This window comes from Schistocerca cancellata, chromosome 7 (assembly GCF_023864275.1).
Source record: "Schistocerca cancellata isolate TAMUIC-IGC-003103 chromosome 7, iqSchCanc2.1, whole genome shotgun sequence".
Classification (NCBI taxonomy): Eukaryota; Metazoa; Arthropoda; class Insecta; order Orthoptera; family Acrididae; genus Schistocerca; species Schistocerca cancellata.
Genome location: NC_064632.1, coordinates 357,969,000 through 357,991,678, shown reverse-complemented (window position 1 = coordinate 357,991,678; position 22,679 = coordinate 357,969,000). Strand labels below are relative to the sequence as shown.

Genomic DNA, 22,679 nt, shown 5'->3' with positions numbered 1-22,679 from the left:
AAAAAGAACAAAATTCAATATTTCACTAGTAGTCCTATGTTATAGTGTTATGTACTGTGCTGCAGTGGCACACAGCATCTTACCATTGTGCAAGCATGCAAACACACAGTAGATTCATTGTGGTGACAAAAGTTATGGGGTACCTCCTAATAACGTGTTGGACCACCACCTGCTCGGCGTAGTGTGGCAACTCGACATGCCATGGACTCAAGTTGTTGGAAGTTCCCTGCAGAAATATTAAGCCATGCTGCCTCTACAGCCATCAGTTTCTGTGAAAATGTTTCCAGTGCGGGATTTTGTGCACAAACTGACCACTAAATTTTCCATTGGGTTCTTGTCAGACAATCTGGGTCGCCAAATGATCCCTCGAATTGTTCAGAATGTTCTTCAAACCAGTCGTGAACAGTTGTGGCCTGGTGACATGGTGCAATGGTGCATTGCCACCCATAAAAATGAATGGCTTCAAATAGTCTCCAAGGAACCAAACATACAATTTTGAGTGATTGATCAGTTCAGTTGGATCAGAGGACTCAGTCCATTACATGTAAACACAGCCTACACCATCATGGAGCCACGACCAGCTTCCACATTGCCTTGTTGCCAACTTGGATTCATGGCTTCTTGGGGTCTGCACCACAATTGAACCCTACCACCAGCTCTTAACAAATAAAATCGAGACTTGTCTCACCAGGCCACAGCTTTCCAGTCATATGGGGCCCACACATATGGTCACAAGCCAGGAGAGGCATTGCATGCGATATCGTGCTGTTAGCAAAGTCAGTCACAGTGGTCATCTGCTGCAATAGCTCATTAATGCCAAATTTAGCCATACTGTGCTAACGGATACATTCATCATGTGTCCCACTATGTGGTTGTTAAGTGAAGACTATTGGTCACTGTGTTGACCATGGTGAGAGGTAATGCCTGAAATTTGGTGTTCTTGGCACACTCTTGACACTGGTATTGAATTCCTGAAGGATTTCCAAAATGGAATGTCCCATGTGTGTAGCTATAAGTACCATACCAATTTCAGAATCTGTTCATTCCCATTGTGTGGCCATAATCAACTCAGATACGTTTCCACAAGAATCAGCTGAGTACAAACGACAGCTCTGCCAGTGCACTGCCCTTTTATACCTTGTGTACGCGATACTACTGTCATCTGTATGTGTGCAGATTGCTGTCCAATGACTTTTGCCACCTCGGTGTACAACAGAATATGAAACAATTAGTTTTGGGATATGCATTGTAATCAGTTAGCCTCAGAGTATAACAGTTTCGTTAGAAAACAAAACCAATGCCTAACTGATTGATGCTGTTTTGTATAAATGCACTATTCTCCAGTCAGAGATTTCACAGAAACTTCTTCTGAGTTTTCACATAAACTTGTTTTAATATGAGTAGCAATGAGAGCATATAGTCAGTTTCATGTATTTGTTTTGAGTTAAAATTTGTGGTAGACTGAAATTAAATTATGATTTGTTTGTCAATAGGTAATATATAATTTCTCTAAAGTAGACTTCCTATAATGTGGGCTGTGGGTAATTAATAGTTAAGTTCTTGAATAATTTTGGGTCTGATTTACATACACATCACACAGAACAATGTTGTACGTATTGAGCAATTGTAGGTCTAGTGTAAGGAGACTGTAGAACCATACCTTTCATAAAGTACTTAATTCTATTATGAATTCATCATACTGTGATTTTTCTGTGGTTTAGTTGACTCGGTAGATGTTACCATTTTATGCTATCTTATATGATCTCGTAATTCAGCTTGCAATAAAAATATGTAATTATATGAACTGTGACTTGATTGTGCGAATGTCATATTTAGAGGGACTATTTTATATTTTCAGATTAAACTTGTAAATATACGTGCAGACGATATTGTGGATGGAAACCCCAAACTTATCCTGGGCCTCATATGGACAATCATTCTGCACTTCCAGGTATGTAATGACATCACATACCAATTTTGCAGCTCTCTCTTGTGTAGGAGAAGTTTTTAATTCATAATTTCACTTGAATGGTGTAAGTAAGAGAAATAGGTACTATTATGACTGTCATTTCTGCAATACACAATTTGTCAGCACAGAAATACCATTTAATAGCATTTACTGTCATCTGCAGGTATTCATAATTTTTCTTTCTGTCTGAATTTAATAGAATAGAACAATTTGTTGATGATTCCTGAAGCTCATAGAAAAGATTTTATCTTCCTCATAGGGTACAGAGTAGAAGACACATTTTTTTTTAATATCTTGTCACCAGTCTTCATTAACAAGAGCCCATAATGAAAGCATTCACAATTAATTCTCTCAGCCAGACTTGCACTCGTATTCAGTGCTGTTCAGTGGTTCCCACAAACTTTAGCAACCACTCTCTCTTCTGATTAAGAAAGATTACATTTTCATAAAGTATTGTACATGTTTTCAAGTTATCCATTTAAATGAACTGCTCCATTAAAATAACTGCTTCTGAAGCTTATAAAATTCTGTAAACTCATGTTATAAATAAACGTCTGTTATTGAAACGTGATTTTTCCAAATTGACTGTCATTATTGATGATGGAGGTTCAACATTCATGTCACTGCATGTTGTTATTTTTGGGCACGATTTTCCTACATGCAGATGTTAGCTAAAATGCATTCCTAAATTCATTACTGAATTTTTGTTGTCTTCAAATTATTTCTTTTAAGTTTTTTATAAATATTTTCATAATAAATCAGCTTGGCACTTGCTTATGCATAGAGCATGCCTTCCACACACCATTTAGAAACTGGGTAGATACTACCCTGTAAAAATGCACTGATTGTCTGGAGTGAACTCCTCTGAAATAGCATTATGAGAGTGTGTGTGTCAATTCCTGCTGCACATGGACAGTTCTTCGTGTGGTTGCAATAGCATTTGACCAATTCTTTGGCTCCTTCTACCAGGTTTCAAAGCAGTTATGCATATTACAGAAGCTTTGAATATTACCAACTTTTATTTTACCTCAGTATAATGATGTAGTTGAATATACTCCCTGTATAAAATTCAGTCTTCGCTTACATATTTTTGTCTTTTGCTTAATTGCGGCCAAATAATGCCACCTCATCAGGGACGGAAGGTAAGAGCCCAAGAAACTCATAACTGTCAGAAGCGTATGTAAATGAAGACTATGCTTGCATAGAACAGCTTCTGTCTCTGGCCACGCAAAGAACTATCCAAAGTAATTGTAAGAGGTACCAGTTGACTGCAGCAAACAGACTGCCCAATCTTTCTAAAACCATTATTGCCGTTTTGAAAATAATGTAAAGAATACAGCTTTGATGTAAATAGCATAACATTAAAAAGAAATAATGCGTACTTAAAATTGTGCACCGACAACTTGTTAATTACATACTGCTATTATATCCCTGCCTTGGCGGCAGTTTAAATATTTGCTTGCTTGCATTACTTTGAGATATACATTTAATTCATTTTAAAAGTACAAGAATACATCTGATTTCAGTCAATTGTATTGAGTGCTGATCAGTATGCTTTTAGGACTTGCTCTCTCATGAACTATATTTTTCGGGTTTCTTGAAGTGCTGGGTACATGTTTCAGTTTTTTGTCTACTTTGTCAGATCCCACCTGCACACATTTATATTTAGGTTATGAAAAAGTGTCAATTCACAAACACAACAGCTCAAGTGTTCATGAAAATCTGTGTGTATTTTAGTGCATGCAGCCGTTTCTCAAAGAAAAGCTCTCCATTGCAAGGTGTTATCATTCCCTTTACATTTATGTGTCATAGATTATTACCTTCACTGTTTCCAAAAGTTTTTCAGGCCTAGTTGTTCTTCAGGCTATGGAAAACTAATGTGCATCTTTGTTCTCTTGTCTTTATATATAAATAATGACTTTTTCAGCCACTCAGCATTACATTGTATCATAGTGGCTCATAGTGACAGATGGTCATATGACTAGTGAATTGTTTGAGAGATATGGCAGCCTAAAACTGAAAACTTCAAGAATGTTAAGGAAAACAAATAATTTCTCCTAGCAATATCCCTGTGACATTGTTTTCTAAGTAGTTATGCAAAAGGCCTGCAGTTGGTCATTGGTTTGAAGAAACATACTGATGATTAAGGAAGAATTTATATTTAAGCGAGTTCTAGAGTCAGGTTAATGTTCAGTCAGGAATGCTAATTATTAATGTTTACTGGAGTAAAGCCACTTACGTAAGCAAAAATTTGCTTTTTCCTTGTGCAAAGCTTGGAAATTTTGTATATCATTGTGATTAGGAGAGCAATATTCTAATCTCCTTATGTTGTACTTTCTTTGGGAAAAACAGTTAACCCCAACTGCATACAGAAACACTGGACCGTGATCTTCCCCGCTGATGTCTTCTTTATGATGAACCTCAACTTTCTTATTCAGGTTCAAGATTTTGTTGAGAGACAACAAGCAACTTTATTACATTCCTTAAAGCATTTATTAACAATTCTGTCAACAGTTGCAGTATTTATATTAGGTGACTAGTTTTGAACCTTACATATTCATTTTCAAGCCTGGCCTTCTTAGGCTGCACCAACAGTGCCTGATCTTAATGATAAACATAAAAGTGGCAACACATGCCATATAAATGTTTGCAGAAATAATGCGTCAATCCATACATGCCTTTTACCAAATCAAAATCAAAATGAAATACTGCAACTTTTGACAGAATCATAATAAATACTTTAAGGAACATCTATCTTCTGTCCACTGTTTCATCTGTAGTTTCGAACCTCTTATGTAATGATAAATCCTGAAACAAATTCCACCCTCCCCTCCCAATGTATTGATTAAAATCATTGGGTTTTGGACAATATTCATTTGTTAATCCATCAATCATGCTGCAACGATTCACATGGCACCTCTCAGAGACTGATCATGTTTCATCTGAGAGACCATTACTTAATGGTCGAGGATGACTGTCCCCTTACATAAGTGTGGCATGATGTACTGGTTAGAATGCCTTGCAGCTGTAGTATTATGCATAAGCTGTACCAGGTCTTTCAAAAATGTCCCAGTACTACTGTTTCTATTGTCGGAGACGAAGTTTTTTAGACAGTTCACATAGTTTGGAATGAATTGAACAGAATAAAGATATTTTGACAATCTGTGTAGGCGGAGTGAAGGGATTAAATATATAATACAAGATAATCAACTAGTTTTTGCCAACATGCAAATGTTATGATATACATGGCTTCCACTGCCAGTGTCATTTTGAGCAAAATAATTTTGGGCATTAAGCCTCATCATTATGAATCACTAAAGCAACTAAGTTGGCGACATTTTGACTGACTTTACAGTGGTTGTCTTCAAGGCGGTTAACTGTCCTGAAGAGGATTGCTCAAAATTGGCCAATATGTTGGGAATTTAGTTGCTTTAGTTTTTTATAATGATGAAGTCTAACACCCAAAATAATTTTACTAAAATTGTTGTGATGTTGGCTCCTGTATGGTTGGGCTCAAATTAAACCTGAACAAAACTGAATTAATTTCTTTTTTCTAACACAATTAAATGTGACATTGCTTATTGAAGCACCTCATTATTTGGTGGAAGTTATTTCTTCTTGGTTCTACTTTGAAGATAGTCTGCCTTACTTGCAAGACTAAGAAATTACTGGAATGAAAAATCTATAAATTGGAGATATTGATCCAATGACTTTGTAAAGTAAGTGATAACCATAAAATTTACCTGATATTTATTCACCCTGCTCACAGACTTTCCTTAAAGCCATTTTTGCATCAAGTTATTAAATTTTTTCTACATCGTACAGCACAAATAATAATAAGACTTCAGTTTCGTGACATTTAGATAAGAATGGATTATAAAACTTATCTGTTGCCATTAGGCAGTTCACTCTTGCTTACTGAGTTAGTTGGCATTATGGTCATTAGTGGGCTGCATGTTGAGAAAGAATGCTAATGTGTGTAACAGAGTATGCAGGAATTTTTTTTTTTCTGTTTCCACATTATTTAACGTGACTTATATACCACTTATTCTCTTTTTTAATAACTATAACAAGTATACCGAGTCTTCAGAAACTAGAAACTATTCACTGTGTCGGAGCCAGTCATACTTCTAATCACTAGCAGCTGCATCACTTCTTTTATGGCCTGTCATCAAAGACAGTCTATACTCTTTTGTTTGTCATTCCTCAAATGGAAAATTTCTTTTTACTGTGATGAGGTACGGGCAGGCTATGTTGGGGCGGGCAAGCTGGGAAAGTGACCAGGGTGACGGGTTTTAGGATGCAGCAATATTTGTGGAAAATTGTATGAAAACCATGGGCATTAAATAAGTTCCTAAAATTTAAATCTCCTGCTTTTAGGGGAAAATTGATTGATACACATTGCCAGTGCTGATTAATTTCCACACAATGCATATGTCCCTAAAATTTTACTCTCCTGCTCATTGAGGAATCTTAGTTGATGCACACGCAGAAAAGTGTTATGTAGTGTCAGTTTTTTCCAGTTCATAAACAAAACAATGTACTACTGAAACATTCAGTGGCATGTTTTATGAACATGAGTCAAATGGTGAATTAACTTATGATCATGCATTTGTTAACTTTTTTACATCACGCATATGCCTATAATAGCAGATAGCAGCAGATCCACTCTGTGTGATTTTCAAGCGAATGACTGAATATAGTATGCTTTAGTTTGTTAAATCATAGAGCAAATTACTTTAGATGTGATTCCTACCTTGTTGTTAATGGATGCCAATTTGCAATATTTTGGTACTCACTGAAGAAATGACTGAAACAGACAGTGTGGGTCTCTGAATCGACCTCTGGTAAAAGAAAGCAGAGGAGGAGGAGGAATAAGAAGAAGAAGAAGAAGAAGAAGAAGATGACACAAGTTCTGCACTTTAATAACGTTTTTACAAAATTCTCAAAGAGTTTAGGTAGAATTTACTGTCACAAAGTGAAATTTTAGAAAAGCGGGAAGAAATACGTACACCAGATAAGCCCAAAAATGAAGAAAAAACAGTTTACCAAACAAAATGAAAATGGAATGTCCATCATTGTTGAGAAACATTCGACATTGTGCTTTTTTTTCCTTAAGGAAAAAAATTGAAAAAAACCCATGACTACATCAAAATGAATGGCATAAAAAAATAATAAAGAAAGTGATTTTTCAATATCAAAACTTCCGTTTAACGATAGTACCACAAGATGCTGTACTAATGCGTTTTTCAGAGAAAGCTGGCCAACAGTGAAATTACAGATATGCATTATTTAGCATATTCAGAAAATCGATGAACGTTATTTTGTCCACCATGTACCAGTACTCTGTTTGGAGGCAACATCGGATTTGGCAGAACCTCATTTCTTGGTCAGGAAGTACCCAGAAATAATTCCAGCTCATAAAAATAGTTCAAGGCACTGAGATTGCATTATTAGTTTTAAAAATAAAATTAAATAAAATGAAAACAGAAGCTTGCCTCTAATAGATGGAAAATTGCTCACACAACTTGAAATTGAAGTGCAATTCTGGTATAATGCATCGCAGAGGTATAAACGTAGGCTTCCACAGCCTTTGTCACAGTCAATAAATTCTTCTGGGTTTGAGGCCACATTATCAACTATAAAATTCCAATGTTTCGGTGACTATTGCGAGACGCATTCCTCAGGGTGTACTGCTAACTGCTGAATGAGCACTGCTCATTCAGCAGTTAGCAATACACACTGAGGAAGGCATCTTTCAGTAGTTGCCAAAACGTCGGAATTTTGTAGTGACAATGTGGCCTCAAATCCAGAAGAATTTTGCTGACTGTCAGAGTTATTGATGATGTACTTGGAAGTGTTCATAATACTAACTTTTTGATGTGCATGTAATTTATAGGTGAATTTGATCCATTTCTTGCTACCCACATGTCAATATAAGGATTATGGAAAGGGAAAAATGTCATATCAATCTTTTGCTATATTTGGGGAAGTAATCAGTATCCTGGGGAAGAGGGTAGTTGAAGAAATAGTGGCAGAAATTATTGTGGGTAGATATTATTCTGTCATTGTTGATTAAAGTCCAGAGATTGTGCACGGTGATCAGTTAAGCTGTGTCTTGTGTTGTGGCAATATCCTGGGATTAGCAGAAGGGCGATCTGTTGTATTTATATCCATTCCAAGACATGATGGCCAGGACCTGGCGGATGCAATACTCAACTATCTTGAGTGACGTGTATTGGACGTGAGGAACTGTAGATGACAGAACTAAAACAATGCACCAAATAAATCAGGTATTTACTTTGGCTTGCAAACTTCAGTTAAAGCTGTCTCTCCTTGCACTTACTATAATCCTTACTCAGTGCAGCATTGGAATAATAGGATCATTCCCCACGTCTTTCCATACTCGCAGACAGTGTTCATTTGGGGTAGTGCAAAACCATGATTCACTGCTCAGCACAATGCGATGCCATTCATCACTGACCCCCACTCCAAAGACATTTGTTTGCATTTTAGTGTTAATGACAGTCTACTCATGGGACGGTAATACCCTAGATGGGTTGCTGCTAGTCATTGTCCCATCTAAGTGATTGCCCAGTTCGATCAACTGTACAAATGGAGACACCAATGAGGCCCTTTTCAAACTGTCAGGTGCCAAATAACGCTGTTTTAAATGAGTAAACAGCATCTTTGTGTCCTTTACAATGATCACTCAACATTTGACGATGTTTGTAACCCTTAAGGCCTACCAGGACTGGTCGCAACACTAAATATGAACAAAACTTTCACACTCTGGTGGCCATTCTCCGTGTCACAGAGAACTGCAGCCAATTGTGTGTACATACACAAAGTTGCTTTGATATCCGACCATCTCTTCTGGGCACTGCACTTTTTTGTCAGGCGGTATAGTTGGTATGTTAACACACTTGGAGTGGTTATTTTAGTGAAATCAATAGTACATTAGTCCGGCCCTGGTAGCTGAGTGGTCAGCGTGATGGAATGTCAATCCTAAGGTCCCGGGTTCAGTTCCCAGCTGGGTCGAAGATTTTCTTCGCTCAGGGACTGGGTGTTGTGTTGTCCTAATCATCATCATTTCATCCCCATCGACGCGCAGGTCGTCGAAGTGGCGTCAACTCGAAAGACCTGCACCAGGCAAACGGTCTACCCAACGGGAGGCCCTAGCCACATGACATTTCATTTCAATAGTACATTCACCTTCCCATGACTATTGAGTCATTAATTTATTACTGTATTGGTTTTGTATGTATTTAGGTGAACAATGAAGATGGCTGCATTGAAATACAGGCTGAACAAACTGCATCTTTATGCTGCTGTTCACAAAGTATTTCTTTCATTTTGTGTGTGTGAAGAGGCAGTGACATAGGCTTATTTATTTTATGTTATTGGATAAATTAACATGGAAAACTTGAAAGTTTACACTTTTTCTTGTTTTTGGTTAATCCTATATATCATTTCTGCTCTCTGTAATCAATCGTAATAGAACTACACAGGATTTGACAAAACTTTGTCCTATGTTCTTTCAGGAACTAGAAACTGAAGTGCAATAAACATGTCTCTGGAGAAAATGCTTGATGAGATAACTCATTTGTCTTCTTGACAATACAGCTGGTGGTCACTGTTTATTCATATATGTCGTAAGGGATCCACGATCCTTCAGTCAGCGTTCTTACATGTTTAGTTGTACAGTTCAAGGGTGCGTGTAGGTATCGATTATTGAAGTTGAAGTGCCAGGAGTGCTGTGTCAGTGAAATTAGTTCAGTAGTAGTTGTGGTGAACAACTTGGTAGTGGTTGAAAGTAGACATTGAAAGCTTCACACTCACTGTGAATAGAGTCTCAACAACTAGGGGAATCGCAATGACTAGTGAGAAATTGTATTTTTGATAAGATGTATGTAAAAGAGAATTGTGTGAATAGTACATATGACTGAATGTTACAGCAGTGTTCATCTACCATATCAGTTATTATTGGATTGCAGTGTTGAAGATATACAGGGTGTTTCAAAGTCTTTGCCTCAAATGTGTAGATGTGGTGGATCACTTAATGATGAACAACTTCTGTTGGAGACAAAATGTTGGCTGACACTTTCCAGTGCCACAAGGCATCTTTCTATTGAATTTTGCCAGCCATGGGATGACGAGATTTCACCAAAGTAGCTGGACCTATGAACCAGGTGTGCTGCATCTGCATGTAAACTCCTCCAGTAAATTCATAGTGTGATTTTCAACAAGAAAGCCTTAAGAATGAGTTAACCGTTTGTTACCTGAATTATCAGAAACACATTAATTTTCCAGTATTTCTCTCTCTCTCTCTCTCTCTCTCTCTCTCTCTCTCTCTCTCTCTCTCTCTCTCTCTCTCTCTCTCTTTCCCTCTTTCTTTCTCTTGCAAAGGTGGTATCTTTCAGTACTTTCTGGTTGTCCAGTGCACTGCTAAGCAACAGCGTTTGGTACAGTACAAAGTAGTGAACATTACAAAGTTATTGCATCTCACTAAATGTAATTCAGCAAACATATTTTTATTTTCATTTCGGCAGAGAAATACTTCACAAAATAAACATTTTGTGTTTTATCTTGATTGAATCTTCCTTTTACTACATACCTCACAACTACCCGTGTTTTGCTACGAAAGTTACAAAATGAACATTTCTATTTCCAAATCTTACGTTCTTCGACACTAATTTCTTCCATGTGATGTATGTATTATTTTCTGTCTGAACTTACTTGCAGCTCTGGGACTGATATGTTTTACATTCATCTGGTCCATCAGTCCCTGAACGACATTTCTTCTAAACTATGCAATGGAATCTTTCCGTACAGCCCACTGTACATATCATAAACATTTAAAATGCTTTTTGGGTCTTCTTCCCAGCCGATAAGCAGATCTAAGTCAGACAGCAACTCACACCTCCCTTACAAGAACTGTAGTCCTTTACTGCTGAAGGACACTGAATATTTATTTTAGTGCCGTGCTTCTGCTTCTAACCATAAATGTTAGTTCTGTTCCATGGTAATTGGAACACGCCCCCCCCCCCCCCCCCCCCCCCCCACACACACACACTTTTGTTGGCTTTCCATAAAAATATCCCAATTCCAGAGAGTGACATCCTACAGTCAAAGTTAATTCTTTTTATTCCCCTCAAAGGTGAAAGACCTGACATGAAACAGGGAAAAGTAAGCAAAACATTTATAACAGTCCAGTCTCTTCAAACAATGGGAAATCCAGGATGTAATGTAAAAATATTATGAGAAAGAAAGTTACCACTCACAATATAGCAGAGATGCTGAGTCGCAGATCGGCACAACAAAAAGATTTTCACACTTAAAGCTTTCGGGCAATAGCCTTTGTCAACAATGGCACATAAGGCCAGGTGGTTCTTTAAAGCACCACATGTTTTCTGATTTTTTCATAAATGAAAATTACAGGTTTAATAACAAAGGTGCACACGAAGAAAATAGGACCTACTCATCATTGTGCCCATGCTAACAAACACAGAAATGATTAACGTTTGTATGATTGTAAAGAAATCAAATACGCTCTCCAAAGCAAACTTTCATCTTTCACTGGAAAATATACAAACACACTTTTTGAATAGATAATGATATCTGGAAGTCCAGTGAAGTGTTTCCAACTCAACATAAACGTGTATTACACCTACCACCAGCCCAATATGTGGTGACTGTGTGAGTGGTCAAAATAACCAAGACCCAAAAGTGATAGAAGTACAAACAGGGAAAAGAAGTTAGATAATCAAGAATTTTGCTTGCCCTACTCACTTTCATATGGAGCAGATAGCTGGATTATTGGCAAACATAGCACATATGCATGCTGCAGATTGCCTACACCCTGCAACATCTCAGAGGAATAACCAAAAATAAGACATCTGGTGTTGCTGGGAAGTTTTGGTGAACATTGTGTCTCTTACAAAAGTTTTTCCCCAAGACACTATCTGTCACTGCAAGATACTTGATGGTAAAACTTTGAAACACCCTTAATATATGTGTGTCATCTAAATGGCACCATGGAGATTAATATTTCAATTTTGTACTATTAGTTTCTGAGACGGATGGGTAACTTTCTCACATTTGAGTCTGAAAAAACTACATTTGTCTTTTGAAATCAAACAGTGACTTTTATTATTTTGTAACCTAAATTCACTTCAGTATTAGCATGCAGCCTTTAAATCTTGTTGTAACATTTTCCACTGTAACCTGATAACACTTGCCCGTTACGTGAGGTTGGTGACACACACATTTGCAGTGGCACTCAATCGGAGGTAAAAGCGAATTCAAATACTAGTGGTGGATGAAACATTTGCACGTAGTATTTTGCAAGCAAGGGGAGGAGAGCTGATAGCATAAAGTCCTGATCACCAGTCTTTGAGTCTTTGCGCCTGTGTCAAATTCCAAGCCTCTTTGCAGTGTCTCATGAAATTAGGACATGTGACACTGCTGATGGTAATCTGTCCTCAGATGGGGATGTTAAGCTCAGTGCGCCCCCCCCCCCCCCCCCTTGTTACTAAGTAGGCTATGTCCAGGCACTTGGTTTCACTCTGTCCCTTCTGTCGTCATCATCAACATCCATCATCATTCAACACAAAAATTATGCCACACACACTTCACACGTATCTGCAAGGACAGGGGCCAATGTGTGCAGAGGAGGGACACAGTTTCCATGAGATATTCCAGCCAACAATGACATACCACATTTACATTTTTATGGTCCCAAACTAATTCAGACTGCTTTTCTTTATTCCAATGAACAGTTTTGGCAGTCTGATTTTGGAGTGTTAAGTCGTCCTTTGGTCCTCCTCCTCAAAGAATCGTAAGCTCGTGTGAACCCTGTAACATGTGCGCGTTGGTGATGGTTGTGAAATACTCCAATGCTTTGAAGTATCCACATAATCAGAACAGTCAGTGATAAATACCAGGTGAACATTGAGGGCATTATACTAGACCTTTGGCAAACCTCTCTCCCATTTCAGTAGCATAATGCCTCAATGTGTAGAAACCATATCAGTTGTCTTTCTGCAATGCTAACTCCCTGCAATAGCATAGATTATGTGTTTCACATAAATTGGTAATAACACCAGTTACTTTGTCTGTTAAAATATGTGGTCCTAAATATCTAGTTTCTCAAATTCTTGGCCATTGATTGAAGATAAAGAGAAACTGATGCAAATCTTAGAACAGTTGTAGGAGCAAGGAATTGGTTGACGTGTTGTTAATGTGGTAATTTATCAGGCTTGGATCTTAAATAGTGGCAACTATTTTATCACAACCGATACAAAAGAGTTACATGTTTACACTTGTTACTGTCCTTCAAAGTAGTCACGAGCATTGTGTAGAACCCGTTGTCAGCTATGTGGAAGGCATAGAATACCGTTAGCAGAGCCTGTTCTGTTGATAGTGTGAATGGAGCAGTCTACTCCTGTCGAATCTCTGGAACAGTTCTGAAGCTAATGCCACGAAGTGGTTCCTTCATCTTCGGAATCAAATCAAAGTCACAAAGACTTATGTCCGGGGAGTACGATGGATGGTACAGTACTTCTCAGTCCCATCGACCGAACAGAGAAGCCAAGCTTGTGCTGTATGCACCCGTGCATTGTCATGCAAAATGATGGGTGAGCTGTGCAGGAAGTGTCGCCACTTCTTTTGCAAAGCTGGTCACACGTGGTGCTCCAAAAACGAACAGTAATACTGTTCATTGACGGTCTGCCGTGGAGGAATGTGATGTGTTTGCAGAACAGGCTCTTCTAACGGTATAATACACCTTCCACATCGCTGGCAACGGGTTCTGCACAACGCTGGTGACTACTTTGAAGGACAGTAACAGGTGCAAACATGTAACTCTTTTGTATTGGTTGTGATAAAATAGTTGACACTATTTAAGTTCCACCCTCGTATTATTGTAGTCTGTGCAAATCCCACTTCATCCATAAATATAGTGCAAGGTGTCAACTACTGATATATAGTGCACCACATTAGAAAAAAAACTGTAATCTGGCATGGCAATATTGTGGCTTGAGAACTTGCTCATTTTCGAAGTGATGTGATAAAGTGTCAACTTGTGCAGAATTGAATACACAAGAGCGCATCTATACTTCTGGCATCTCTGATTCTTGGCCCACTTGTTTCAATATAATTTTCCGCTCATTGCAAGGAACAATCCTCTGTAACTAGCATGCAGGTGGTACAAGGCCTTCTGTGTCCCTTGTCCTTGTGAATGATCCTGTGTCTACAAGTTGCTGGCACAGCCTGCTGAAACACTTTACACATTGAATTACTAGCTGGAAGTTGTTTTGCATGCATCACATATGCCCATCCAATACAATGTCTCTATTTCCCCCTAAATATTAGGACTCCATATCACCATTTGCATTGTTCTCAGCTTGTTGAATCATTAATCTTGCTCTTATGCCAACACAACCTCAAAACTGTACATTTGGAGTTGCTGATACAGGAGACCATTGTAAGGCTTGTGACTGACAGTGGCATCACAGTTGAAGGACTAAGAGCAGAGACAAATACAAGCAGTAAGAAAAGAGTGATAAACCTCAACAGGATGACTGTCTACTCCACTGAGTACTCTAGTTCTTGACAATAGTAAAATGGCCTATAACTCGACAAGTATTTGATTCTGGACATATGTTTATAGTACTTTCTTCCCTATTTTGCCCACTACTACTCCTGTAGGAACACTGGGCACTTTTTTGTTTAAACACTATTGTGGATTAATTTAGTTTTAAGTGGTAGCATATATTGCAAGTCTTGCAGACTGGTCATGGTGGAGAAGCAGGAGTGGTGGAGGAAATACTAATTATTGAAGGTTCAAATTTTAGCACATTTATTGTCTGTAACTGTTGGCAGTGGCTGGCCGCGGTGGTCTAGCGGTTCTGGCGCTGCAGTCCGGAACCGCGGGACTGCTACGGTCGCAGGTTCGAATCCTGCCTCGGGCATGGGTGTGTGTGCTGTCCTTAGGTTAGTTAGGTTTAAGTAGTTCTAAGTTCTAAGAACAGTAACAAGTCTCGGAACCACTTCAGCCTCGGTAAAGGGCTTGTCTTGACGGTGTTGTTGTTGTTGGTCTTTAATATTTGCACATATTAAGTGAAAATGTTTATTCGTGACATGCAGCCCTAGGAAATACTTTCCTATCTGGCTGTAGAAGAAAATTTGATTGCCTGAGGTAGAGAATACTAAAAAGTAATCATTTCATACTTAAAGCATACTGTAAGTCAGTGTTCGTCAAGGAATCATTCTCTTCACTGGGGTGAGAGTGGAGTGTGTGAAACGTATTCCAACACACAGCTCCTGGAATTTGTTTTGTGATGAATTTTGCAATTTTTCCTTCAAATGAAAGTTCAGTCATTCATTGATAGAGAAAATTACTAACAGTGGAGGAGCTACTGTCTTCTTTTTTCCAAACAATGTGAAAAAGAGGGTTAACTGTTTAATGCCAAAGGTGAGATACTTGTCAAAATCACATGGAGCTACTCTATTTTTATGAACTGCCATTAACTTGTTGCAGAATTTGGCTCACTGTATGAAAATTACGGCAAAATGGGAAATAGGTCACCCTGTAGATGACTGAGAGTTTTTGTTGTTTTTCATTCCAGTGCTCAAATGCTAAATTGTTATTTGTAGCCCCAAACATGATGAAACTCAACATTTGTGCCAGGGTGAGATTTGATCTCATTGCGGGAGTGTGGCAAGTCTTCTTGCAATGGTTTGCACTATTAATAAAATCAAAACTGCCAGAAACAATTTGCTGGTCACACATTTATGTTCAAAGGGTGGCAGAGCAACAATATTAGAACCATTTATTTTTATGTGGTTTTTTAGAAAAGTTTCTTTACAAAAACATTGAATTGATTTGTGTCTTCCACTGAATAAGTGCAGTATTGTTTCTGCTATTCTCGTGAAATGCTGATAGTTTGCTGAACACATGCAGCTTGTGTATTATCATTTCTCGTAACTTCTCAGCAGTGTCCACTCTTGTATATGCAGTAATCCACTTTCAAGATTTTGTTCTCAGTAAATTATCTTTCCCTGATTACTTCAAGAACTTGGTTAGTTGGAGGAATGTATGAGATGTAGTATTTATAGGTTAGTTGAAATAAATTGGTTTTGGTCTGAGGCTCGTTTGATTCTCGAAAGCAGATGGGTTATCCATTACTGGCTTGCTGGGCCTAATGGAGTTTCACCAGAGCCTCGTTTGCAATCATTTTTTGGGGTTTATGTGGTGCCTTCACAGCTACCGTGACTGTCTTGGGGCACACACAGTCCCCTACATCATGCTGTTGCCTGTCTCCTACAATGTGGACAAAGGGGTGGACTTGTGGGCCAGAAAGACTTCCAGGGAGAGTCCTAGAATGGACAGAATCTGGACAAAGACCAATTGGAAGACCACGAACGAGATGGAGAGATCAGGTGAAAGATTACATGAACCAAAGAGGGCTGCAGTGGGAGATACTAAATGATAGGCTGTGGGAGATAAGAGAAGTTTGAAAGAGGCTCTGTGAATGACCTGCATACGCAGAAACATTTCAGGAAAGCGACAACTTAAATTAAAAAAGTATGTCGTCTCTTCCACTTTTAAAGTATTTTAAATAAAACAAACTATACTAACATTCTACATCATTTTTCTTCATATCTATATATTTATCTCTCAATATAGTCACCCTGGGGACCAACACTTTACTGTCAATGATAGACCGGTTTGTTGATACTGTCGCTGTAGAATGTTTGATATTGTTGACGAAGTCACAACCTCACCCTTGCTTGCAGTGCTTTATTACTATCAGAGTGAAATCCTCGACTGTGTTCCATCTGTTTTGGAACCAGATGAAAATCAGATTGTGCCAAGTTGGACTGTATGGAGGATGATGATCGCTGACCGTGAACCCAAGGCGTCGGTTTGTTGCAGATGATGTCGCAGCGTTCGTGTGTGGTCTGGCATTGTTATACTGAGGGAGATGGTGCCCTTTGCGCGGACGAACTATTCGAATTAAAAACTATAGTACAGCACGCGGTTTCTCACGCGCCGACATAGTTAAGTTACACGCTACCGCGTTACACGCTACACCTCGGGGCCCTCTAGCGGAAGAAGACTACAAATGTGTAGAGACGAAGAATAAATACGAGGTCTGTTCGAAAAATTCCGTGACATTCGTAATTTCTCGCCAGTGATGTCAAGAAGCGAAATGCGGTTGGCATCCCTGCACACGGTTGTATTTAATGTATAACTGAGGGACGTTTCATTGTGTTTTATGTCTGTTAGTTATTGTTCAGTGCTGTATTGAGTAGAACATTGTTTCGCAGTTTGCGAATTTTTATATGGCAGAGTTAGAGGAGCAACACGCCTGCATTAAATTTTGCTTTCGCGTGGAAAACCATTGAAGAGACGCCCCAAATGATGCAGGAAGCCCCACGGTGGTGAATGCTGAAGGCGTACTCGGTGTTACGAATGACTCACACGGTTTAATAATGGCCGGCTGGAAGTTACAGATGGCCTTCGTTCAGGACGTCCTTTGATGTCAACCGACGACGCTCATGTCAGGAACGTCAACGAAATTGTGCGTACCCATCAGAAACTGAGTGTCCGAGATATTACAGAAGAAGGTAACATTTCATCCTGGCAGAGCAGCTTGGAATTCACTTTGTTGCCGCCAAGTTCGTCCCACGGCTCAGGAAGACCTTCGCCTCGCAATCCACGAGTTTTTGGATCGCGCAGATGAGAGCGAGATGTTACTTAAGAGAACCATAATAGGTTATGAGAAGTGGGTCCACGGTTATGATGATGAGACCAAGGTTTAATCATCACAATGGGTCAAGAAATGTTCTCCAAGACCAAAAAAACCTCGTCAGGTGAAATGTCGAAGCCGTGCTGATAGTTTTCTTTGACTTTGAATGATTAGTTCTTCGTCAACTCGTACCACAGGGGCAAACTTATAATCGACGGTACGATCGGGACGTGCTGCGACGCCTGCGCGAAAATGTGAGAAGGAGATGGCCTGATATGTGGCGAGACAATTCATTAGCTCTTGCATCACCATAACGCACCCGCACATTCATCCCTGTTGGTGCGTGACAGAATCACTAGGCTGCCTCATCCTCCGTACTCTCCAGACCTGGACCCTGCGGACTGTTTTTTGTTTCCAAAGTTGGAAACCCCTTTTAAAGGACGAATATGTGCAACGATGGACGAGGTAAAAGAAAATTCGCAGACGGCGCTTTGCGAGATCCAATAAGCGGCGTACCAAGACTGCTTCCAGAAGTGAAAACTGCTTTGGGAGCGGTGGAGGAGAGTATTTCGAAGGAGATCATGTACACAATAAGTAAAACGTAAACGTAGAAAAATTTTGTGGACGAAGTTCCGGAATATTCTGAACATATATGTAGGAAGTTTGTAACGTTTGTTTTATGTAAAAAGCTTTTGAGTTTTCATATAAAAAAATTAGGAAGCATTACTTTTCAGCACACGCTCTTAAATCTTACAGGTCCGTATTCTTGTTATCTCGGGACCCAGTTGATTAACGCTGAAATTGAAAAACGTGTGTTTTTACAATGTTGCGTAATATCGCTTCATCAAATTTTTAATGTTTAACTTATGAAAAAAAAGTTCACCGTAAAATAGGGAAGTTAATCACATAACAGAATTCACGTAGTTGACTGAGTTGCCGCTACGTGGCGTAGACGTAGCCGGACAATAAGCGTAGGATTTGAAGCATTTGGTATTTAATTACGTTCTGTACTCCGCTCATTTAAGTTAAAAGGAGGGCGTAGTATAAACATTAAGATTCTCAGCGTACATATTGAACGGAATAAAATTGTTATTGTTAGTAACAAAAAGAGACGCTGAATTTTATTATAACGCAACGAACTGATCAAAAGAAAAATCTGTTTGACCGAAGTGTCCATAATGCACTTTCGTCGTGGATCAAGGGCTTCGACGGAGCATCATCAGCAACTGGGGGGGGGGGGGGGGGGAGAAGGTGGGGGAAAAAGACGGGCTCTTACGAAGGCGGTTATTTGCATAACCAAGTTTTTGTGAGAGACATAAGGAATCACTGGCGCGAAGGAAAACTTATTTCTCAGGTGACGTGGTGGTGGTACCACATTGTTCGGAGAAGAGTTAAATGCGTTTATGTGGCATTATCTGCAACGCTCTTTCATTCCAGACGTATAGTTTAGTAGCACTCTTCTGCGGAATTAGACTAACTACAGCGTACACGTAACGACATTCTTAGTGACATGTGTTTCTTATTACTTAGATAGTATTTGGAACATACTCGTGAGTTAGGAAAATTTGTGATGATTTTGGTACCGGAACACAATTCCATCGAATTAACGTTAGAGTAAATTAAACCTGCGAGGCCGTATCGGCAGTACCCCATGATACAAGGGATGACAGCTGACAGGATGCTATAGGGCTTCAACGCGCGGGTCACGGATAGTAGTTCTTCTGTCGAGCGATCCGCTGCATATTGTTTGATTCTCCGTATACGTGAGGAAAATACGTGTTGTCGACTTCCGCTTTCTGGGGCGATTCTTCCCGTCTTATTTATTTAAATCATTAAAGCCTGCATGCGAAAGCTGGCCTCGTAGGGTGCCACGTACCTCTCTCATCCATTAGCGAAGCCGGTTTCTTTCTTTCTGGGTCGCCTTTACCAGGCTTCGTATTTTCGTATCGAAACTGTGACCTGCAGTCATGTAGTACTCTGTTGTTAAAGTTGGTTTTATCTTAAGTAGGGTCTGATAAGGCTCTTACAAAATGAACGTACGCTCTGACGCCACCACCAGCTGTGTTGAATAATTTGTAAACACGTTTGCAGAGGGAACTTTCAGCTTAGCGCTCGGTATGCGCCGTTGCAGTATTAAAAGCTCTGCGATCATCCCCATAGTTTCTAAATTAAAAGGCAAATACAGTTAGCTTTAAAGCGGTCCTTCTAATTCACGAAAATGGTTAAATTTGAGGATAGTTACTTATGATAGGCCACAAATGCCTCCTTTCCCCGTACTTCTCTGGCTGAAATTGGGCATCCGCCTTTAATGTTGCATATTTCGTTGGCACGTCAAATTTTAACATTCCGCTAGTTCAGGTACAAGCATGTCTTGCGAACGAATAACTTTAATTGATGTAGATGAACTACCAAAAGCGATATACGAAAATTTGTGCCGAACGGGGATTCAAACCCGAATTTCCCGCTTATCGCGAACGGACGATTTACCATTTGAGCTATCCGAGTTCGCTCCTCGAATTAATAATCTACGAGAAGAAATAGATAGGTGTGTGACATGCGGAAGCTTGGGTCGGCCCGGAGGACGTGCTCGGATAACCCAAGTGGTAAAGCCACCACTCGCGATAAGCGAGAAATCCGGATTCGATACTCCGGTCCATCGTAGATTTTTCATGTGTCGCTTTAGGTTGTGCATTTATAACCACAGTTAAGTTGAATTTCAGGAATAAATTTCAGTATTGGAAACTTTAATTCGTCATTAGGTATAAAGCTTTATTTTAATCACTGCGGCTGTGATTTCGACTGTTGGTAATTTAAAAAGTGGAATAGATGGAGTCACGAACGATGGCGATCGAGTTTAAGCTTGTTCTGCGCAGCTACGTCACGTATTCTTCGACAGCCAATGAGCGGTCAGTACTGTTCTGACCGCTCTGCTGTGAATGCCATAACTATTACGATCATCAGACCTGATCGTAACGAATTGTTTAGTGAATTTCGGTTCCATTTGTTGCGAGTTGTCATCGCTGATTGTGGTGGCAAGTGATAAATTCTGCATAAGCAAGCGAGAGCACATATTTTGCAGGCTTTCTTCAAGCGGAGAGCACCCGCAAGCGCGAAGTGCAACTATCGCTGGGAATCGTCGACCATGCGCGAACCGCCATCGTTCGTGGATCGGACTACACGCACGTCATAAAACTTGAATATCCACTGGCATCCGTAAACATTTCATACCATAGCCAAAACAAATCAGGCAAACAATCCAATATTTATGTCCAATCCACAAATCTCAGCAAACCATCTATTGTAATATGAAGTATTACACGGAGATTCGTGGATATGCTGCGGAAGTGTTACTGGATTCATCTGCTTGAACTACGTTGACTGTGGCATGAAATGTCTGTGTCGTGAAAAGTCTGTGTATTCGGAGTATAAATAATTTTTTTACTTGTGGGTGGACACCAAATTTTCACTTAAAAAAGGACCAACGTTCCACGATGCAATGGTGGCTATTGAAATGAAATTTACAGAGACGAAAAAAATTTCTTCAAACAATTTCTTCTCTCAGTTTTAATTTACATTCAGTGCTGCTAACTGGCTGGCACAAGACAAGAGCACTCCTATTGCTTCAGTATTATAATAGTTTTTATGATACCTCTTTAGATTATTTTGTCGCGAAATGCAGAATACGCCGTTCAGGCTAGTTTTGTTTTGGAAACCCTGCATTTATCGTGAAAATAAATGACCTATTGCACTTCTGGAATGTCGGACGTTACGTTCTACATATGGAGTAGTATTCCGTACACAAAGATCTCCCCGTCTACGAGTCGAGGGCTAAGATTTCTTGTTTAGTAATAGATTGAGTAGTGAGCGATTTCAGAGCCACCATGGGAAAATTTATAGTTTCTGGCCCGGCTTAACAGACTTGGATTGCACGCATAACATGGATCAATAGTACAGCTTGATTTTTCGTGTTTTTACTTTTGTTACCAGTCCGACTGGTTTGCTGCGTTCAACTGTTCCCGTCTTGTACTAGTCTTTCCGTCTCTACTTAACTGCTACTCCCAACAGTTAAAAATATTCTAGTTGCCGTCTTTCGTTGCAATTTTTCCTCTCTACCACATCTTCCAGCATCACCTATCACCGAATTAAATTGTGCAGTAGTGCACTGAACTCGCTTTAGGGAGAGCAACGTCGCGGATCCCCGACCGACAGATTTAGATTTTGTGTGATTTCCCTAAATCTCTTAAAATAAATTTCGGGACGGTTCTTTTAGAAAGGACACGACCAATTTTTCTCATCTATCCTTTTGCTCCGTCTCTGATGTGGCTTTAATCCCCAGTCTGCCTTTTCCTCCCCTAATTTGTTCCTTTTTATTTTTTTAGTACATCATCTGCCCACTCAACTTTCAACATTCTAGATCGCAATACATTTCAAACGCTTCCCGCCATTTCTTGTCTTGATTTACGATGCTCCACCTTTAACTTCCGTATAGTCCAGTTGTTGAACTTCTCTTCCTTATCAGTATCTGATTGAAGAGAGTTTTCTACGCTCATGCCGTTCTACTTACGATCCTTTCTTGCACTTTTTACATAGGAGAATTCTTCCAGTTCTTCCACTATTGTCTCTTTCCCAAGATTGATGTTACGATAGTCGCTGTTTTCTAGTACTATTACTCATATATGTCTTTGCCTTCTTTAACCTTCAGCCGTTTTCCGCGCTAAGTGTGCTCTCAATGCCACTTAACAGGTATTGAGGTATCACTTACATTCGACCAGAAGTGCTTGTGAAAATTACGAAGATTCGTAAACTTTACTCATCATCCGACGTTTAAAAAAGCACAAAAAAGTCGGATGCCTGGAAAAGGAGAGGTCGCGGCATTGAATCTCGGTAGGACTATGGATTTTTTCAGTTATCTTCCAACCTGACCGTCACCTCTGATCGATGTGAGGAGTCGC

General features: G+C 39.4%; 1 protein-coding gene across 1 annotated transcript in view; it reads left to right on the top strand.

The window, feature by feature from the left end:
• The window catches only part of LOC126092273 (microtubule-actin cross-linking factor 1), a 497,641-nt gene that overhangs the window by 183,482 nt on the left and 291,480 nt on the right, over positions 1-22,679 (top strand). The window contains exon 5 of the mRNA XM_049907790.1: positions 1,859-1,951. Within this exon, the coding sequence (XP_049763747.1) occupies positions 1,859-1,951 (93 nt within the window). The remainder of the gene's footprint in view (positions 1-1,858; positions 1,952-22,679) is intronic.